Raw genomic sequence first — 6,368 nt, 5'->3', positions numbered from 1 at the left:
TCTGATATGCTATTTCTCACCAGCCACATGTGATTTGGCTGTAGGGTAATGCTTTTGTCACAGTGTTTTATCTGTCCTCTCACTCAGGCATACACTATCCAGTTCTCCCTAATTACCCTCTCTGCATTTTACACTTGGCCCAGAATTCGTCATGCCTGATAACGGATTGAGCAGGTCGATCGGAGATTTACTTATAGAGCCTCTATCTATGTGACCTGCATCACTGACTGGCCGTCCTTCAGGCTTCTCACTGGAAGCTGTTAACTGTATGATAACAGCGACCTGAAGTGATAACCTTCTCCAGTCTTGAGGACACACAGTTTGTTCCATATGGGCTTTATTGCAGTCACAGCATTTCTTTATTCAACCTTGGGTTCTCTGCTTTGCTCAGATGAATTGAATGGGTTTGAGAAGGAGGTTAATGGCTGTGTCCGCTCTAGACAGTGAAATGCAGGCAGACCTTTGCTACAAAAGCACTGTTTGGTATTTCATTATTTTTTGTAAATTATTTTGAAAGATGTCATCTCAGCCAAAATATTAGGAGTGCATGGGCTCACACTTGTAATTGTTCAAAACTATTTCCAGAGCTCTAAAGGCAGTTTGATAAATGGATTGTATAAGGCTTGTGTTGTGTTGTCCTTGCAGATTTTCATTATGATGAAGAGAAAGGACACTTCATTCCATTTGTAAAAGGTTATCATACTCAGCAGGCATGGCTGATATATAACTAATACCTCTTGGGAAGTGTAATCTCGGTTTGGGACAGTATCTAATCATTTTTGATAAAGGATAACCTTCTTACACTTATCTGTATTTGAATGAGTCGTCCTTAACAGATGGAGCTAGGACTACTTGACTCCTTTTTGGGTCAGATGTACAGTATCCCATAAGATATAGGGAAGGGGAGGTTACTCTGAAAATATAGTTTACCAAGCTACCAATTACTTCACACTGGAAGAAGTTGAGCTACACTAAAGCTACCCTTAAGAAACATATTGTTTACCTAACTGAAGGGTAATTTCAGCAAGCCGTGACACCCACCATCTCAGATTGTTCTGAAATCATTTATGTAGATTGAAACAGATACGATTAGCATTCCTGAAACATTGATAATTGATTGCACCCATATTGGCCATTTTAATTTATAGGATGTATATATTCTTCAATAAATATAGTACCTAACATTCGACTTGGTCCATAATGCAACCTAACAATGATTAGGCATGAGGAATCCCATAAAACGATCAAAAGCCACCTACGGACCCACACACCCCAACTCAACAACCAGTATACAATATCAGTTCTCTGTCTGACAGGTAGTTTGGAGCTGCTGCTTGGAGTATTGCTTCTTCATCCTTTGTAATGTATTCCATGTGAATCTGGTGATGGTCTTTTCCTCCTGTTCAGAGAAATTAGCCATTGAAGTCGCTTGCGTTATTTACTATAACTTCTTGCGACTAGGGGGATATTTTAATTTTTGGATGAAAAACGTTCCCGTTTTAAACAAGATATTTTGTCAAGAAAAGATGCTCGACTATGCATATAATTGACAGCTTTGGATAGAAAACACTCTGACGTTTCCAAAACTGCAAATATATGTGCAACAGAACTGATGTTACAGGCGAAACCCAGATAAAAATCCAATCAGGAAGTGCCGCATTTTTTTAAACCGCCTCATGCCAATGACTCCTTATATGGCTGTGAATGAGCTACGTAATTAGCCATTGAAGTCGCTTGCGTTATTTACTATAAGCTAGTGTGAAAGTACCACGTTTTGCCCACTAGATGCCACTGTTCCTGCTACTGCCGCCACACCCTTTTATCCATTTTGCTTGTTTAAATAAACATTTTCTTTGCAACTTTGGGTAGAAAACCAATAGCTTTTGCTCATGATGAAAATAAATGATCAATCGTGTTTCTTATGCTTTTTTAAGGTGGAATGAATCTAAAGTTATCTTTTTTAAAACATCCAAACTAAATGATCATATCTGAAATGTCATACTACAAATTGCAATAACATATCACTCTGGAGTCCGATGTTAAAGAAAAATACCTCTCAAAAATGATATTTTGGTATTTGTTTCATTAGCCCACTGTTGATACGGTTCCAAAATGTTTTGCAAATACCCAAAGATCGTATTTAACAACATGTGTAATTTAGCCTATTCAACACAAAAACTGTTACAAGTGAGAATTAGGCAGGTCTGATGCCGTAAAAGAGAGGAAATTCTTGCCTACTTCACCAATAATTTCTTTGTGTGTAGTTCGTTAGCTACACCTCTAAAAGGTAATTAACTACTGAAAACACTACCAAGATTTGAATTGAGTTCCACTAACAAATGTAATGAAATTACTTGTTGAATTACATGTAGTTCACTACTCCCAAACACTGCATACGATATCCTCTACGTGAACCCTAGCACTGTAGTAATGGTATGGAGTTGAGTCTGCTGCTATGGTTTCATGTTCTGGTGGGACACTGACTGTGTTTAGTTATATCAAGCCTAGTTTTGATCCTTTTCTCTAGTGTGCCGCAATGTAGTGTTGTAATCTTAATGATAATCTGTCCCTGTATTTCAGCCCCCAGCATCTGTCAGGCTGCTTGGTTCTGGAGCTGCGTCTTATCGGGGGCCATGTCATTAAATCAGCTGTCTCTTAGACAAATTTCACTCCCGTTACTCTTATCAACACATCAGCATGCTGTGATTTCCTTTTCAATCTGGACTTTGTACAGTACTATAGGCAAGTCTGAGGGATAGAAATACACAAAAAAAGGCTTTTCCTGCATATAGTTTATTTGAATGTTTGTATATTTGAAAACATGATACATTTGTCATATTATGGATAGTTTAGAAATGAATGCGTTTTATGTATATTGTCCCCCCATTTGAAGGTGCCATAAGTATTTGGACAAATTCACTTATTGTGTTATAGTGTATAAAATGTAGACTATTGTAAGTGCCTTTGTTAAAACACTTATGACACCTTCAAATGGGGGGACTAGATGCATAAAGTGCATTCATTTCTAAATGGTAGAACGGATATGTATGAAAATACCCTCAAATTAAAAGGTGACATACTCTATTGTTGCATCATATGAAACCTTTGATCTCAAATCCAAAATGCTGGCGTGTAGAGCCAAATGAAACATGCTAGCTTCCCTGTCCAAATATATACGTAGGGGAGTGTAGATATTCTGTGTATTCATTACAATATTGTGGACCTACCTTGTGCATTTGAACAGATTTGCAGTTGTAGGATATAATTAGGAAAACAGAACGACAATGTTCAAAATGTATTGTCAGTCTACTGAAAGCAGAAATCTGGGATCTTGGGTGATTGGTCGCTCTGTGTTTTGTTGTGTTGATGATTTAAAATGTGATTAGTGTGCTGTCATGTCTAAGCTTTTACAGTGTGACATATAGTATGATGACATTAAGTATTTCTGGGCACAAAGGCGAATGATTGATTGTGCTGAGAAATGGGTTCAATAAATGTTTTATCTACAAAGACAAGCTTTCAGGTCCTATTTTGACTGACCTCTGGAGGATGGGGTGGGCATGGTGCTCAGTTCTCCTCAGAAAGCACGGTTCTGTCTGAGTGAATGTTCTGATTGTTTCAGCACTGTGCTTGAGTGGAGGGCAGTGCAGAATGAACTCCTCTGATCCTTCCCACTCGACTGTTTGATACCAGTTCAGTCAGTCAGTTAGCCAGGGGGGTGGACAGAGCCAGAGTCCCCTCGTCCAGACTCAGACACACTCTCTTAGAGTCAGGGAAACTACTGTATGGGGACAGACCAAGAGGTCTCTTGCTGGCTGTCTGTAGGGCATCCACACCGTCTCTGTCCTCCCAGAGAGCACTGAGGGTCTCAGGGGGCTGGTAGCCGGGCTCCTGCGGGTCCAGGGGGTCTTTGGACAAAAGGATGCTGATGGAGGGGACGGTCCTGTGAACAGTCATCTCCGATGCCCCCCCTTCTTTTCTCTCCCACACCTCCCTCACACCCTTGTAGCGCAGCTTGGTCAGCTGGTGCAGAGACCCCACTTTTCTCTTCATGATCTCAGCGCATGTGATGGTCTTGGTGACGGCACGACCTGACCCAGAGAAAACAACCTGCCTCAGGCCACCGCCTCCACTAACCCCAACACCACTGACATCCCCCTGCATGCGAGCCATGGCAAAACCCATGAGGTTACGGATCTTACTGCCCTCCTTGACACGCATCTCCAGCACTCCTGAGGCCAATCCTGGGAAGGGGCACGGGCTGGCCTCCTCTGTGCGACACACCTTCTTGAACCCATCCTGGCCCGGTTTAAGTGCGGCGGGAGGTGGAGTTAGATGTGTAGGCACCGGAGTGGGCTGTGTGTTGGAAACACTGTTGACAGTGCAGGAGGGCTGCCCACTGTAAGGCTGAACCTGATATATTGGGCACCTAGCTGGGGTCACACCGGTTTCCATTGGGACCTGTGTATTCCCTCCAGGTCCGGTGTATGGTCTGACAGAGTCCCTGACCTGATACTGTCTTTGAATGCTGGCCACTCCAACTCCACAGTCGGAATACATCTCTTCACTCCTGGATCTTCTCCAATCATAAAAGTCCAGTCAGCGACTCGTACTCATATGGGATCCAGCACAGCATTGTTTTCTTATTCTCGTTATAGGTTTCTTTTTTCTGTAGACGTCTGCGAAAGTTTTAAGGCTTTAGAAAGGAATATTATCCGGCTTGCAGAAAGTGCTTTCAATTGAGTCTTTTCATGCTGCTTTACAGACAGCTGCAAAAATAAGATAAACGCTGGGTGGTGAATTAAGAATACAAATGGGACAATTCAAGACGTAAAAAAGAACCTTGAAAATGCATACATTCTCAGCTGAAGTGTCCTTTCTCTTGTTTTCTCTCGATGAGCTTTTATCCTTGTAACCTGGATACTTTGATGCTTCAGTCTAACTTTTCAAGAGAACTGCTACTTTATACAACACACTCAATACACCTCTCACTTAGGGTTCAGATCCCACATTGATCAGTTGGATTCACATCATTCATATCATCAACTCTCATCTCACTTTCTGGGACGGTCCAGTTGATTAGCGTCTCTTCTCCTTTCGTGGACCTCTTGGCCAAGGTGCTCTGTGGGAGCTGTCCCCCTCAGGGCTGTGCCAGGAGTGGCTGTAGGCTGGAACCCTGGGCGTCCTGCCTGGAACTCTGTGTCTCTGTCTCCAGTTATGCTCTAGGAAGTGTGCCCTCTGTTTCCCCACAAAGAGACGTAAGGGACAGGAGCTGCTTCACAAATGCTCACAGGAGGAGTGTCTACTCTGTGTGGTTGAGGGGGAGCATGAGGAAAAGGGGGGACGGCCCTCTTAAAGGCACAGGCATTTCATATCTCAGATGAACACTTTCCCTCCACAATGGAAACCTGCCATGGCGGGGGGGGGGGGGCTCCCTTTTAAGAGCCGGAGCGAGCGCAGATCCCGGGCGCAGATCCCGCAGATCTCTCTTTAGAGGACGTTTCAGTGCATGTGTTCAATGTACATGACTCAGTGAAGCTTTAAAAATGCATTTTCGGCTGTGAAACAATGAATTACATTAGCAAGGTTATAATTGAAAACATAATTCAAAGAGCCAGTTAAAGTCAGCGGCATTATATTGCACTGTACTTAGCCTTTATCCTATTAGATGTTTTTGTCCATTACCATTTACATAATGTGGTGTTAATGGCTTCATTGTTCAAGCAATCATGAGTCCACTGAGGTGCATGTCTCTCATGGATGAGTTGTTATGTTGTTACCAGGTTGGAAACAACCTCATGATGATATAGGACGTGTGGATCACAGAAGCATAGAGCCATTACTTCTATCACCAAAGTATTGTTGTGATGGGGCATGGATAGGTCTGCACGTTAGTGTGCTGGAGGCACCTCCAGGTGAGATGGTGTCGTAGTGGTGACAGGTGGGCTAATAAGCAGACTAATGGACCCTCCATCACCAGAGGAGGGCGCTCACACTCTCCTGTCCCGGCCCAGACAGCTGCAGCGTCTCTGAGCCCAGCCTCCTGGAAGACAGGTGGATTTGTTTTGGCCTGTGACTGACAGATGGGAAAATTGGTAAAGACAGCCCACTGAGGCTGAACCTATGAGGCTAGGAGAGAGGCACAGAACTCCTAACTGTTCTCCAATCACTCCTCTGAGGGCACACACCGGGAATAAGAACCACGCTATATCTGGGACTAGTCCATGAAGGTAATTAGCATTGGCGTGGGTATTATTTTGGATCCCCAAAGGAAAATCAAAGAAAATAAGGAGGTTTGTTGTTTTCACACATGATGGTATTATTTAAATCAGTATTAAATGTTGTGTTCTAGTCCAAGTTTCTAGGAT

At 42.9% G+C, this 6,368-nt stretch overlaps 1 protein-coding gene across 1 annotated transcript; it reads right to left on the bottom strand.

Moving 5' to 3' along the window:
- Positions 1-2,777: 2,777 nt before the first annotated feature.
- LOC110526358 (ribonuclease P protein subunit p25-like) lies at positions 2,778-5,297 on the bottom strand. The gene has a single exon (XM_036980718.2). It carries the CDS (start codon positions 4,558-4,560, stop codon positions 3,703-3,705), a length of 858 nt encoding a protein of 285 aa, XP_036836613.2. The 5' UTR covers positions 4,561-5,297; the 3' UTR covers positions 2,778-3,702.
- Positions 5,298-6,368: the final 1,071 nt, after the last annotated feature.

This window comes from Oncorhynchus mykiss, chromosome 6 (genome assembly GCF_057628025.1).
Source record: "Oncorhynchus mykiss isolate SJ-2025 chromosome 6, ASM5762802v1, whole genome shotgun sequence".
Taxonomy (NCBI): domain Eukaryota; kingdom Metazoa; phylum Chordata; class Actinopteri; order Salmoniformes; family Salmonidae; genus Oncorhynchus; species Oncorhynchus mykiss.
This window is presented reverse-complemented; position numbering and strand designations above follow the sequence as displayed.

What these genes read in the sequence shown, in the direction of transcription:
- LOC110526358 (XM_036980718.2), bottom strand. Translation starts at nt 4,560, where the DNA reads ATGTATTCCGACTGTGGAGTTGGAGTGGCCAGCATTCAAAGACAGTAT.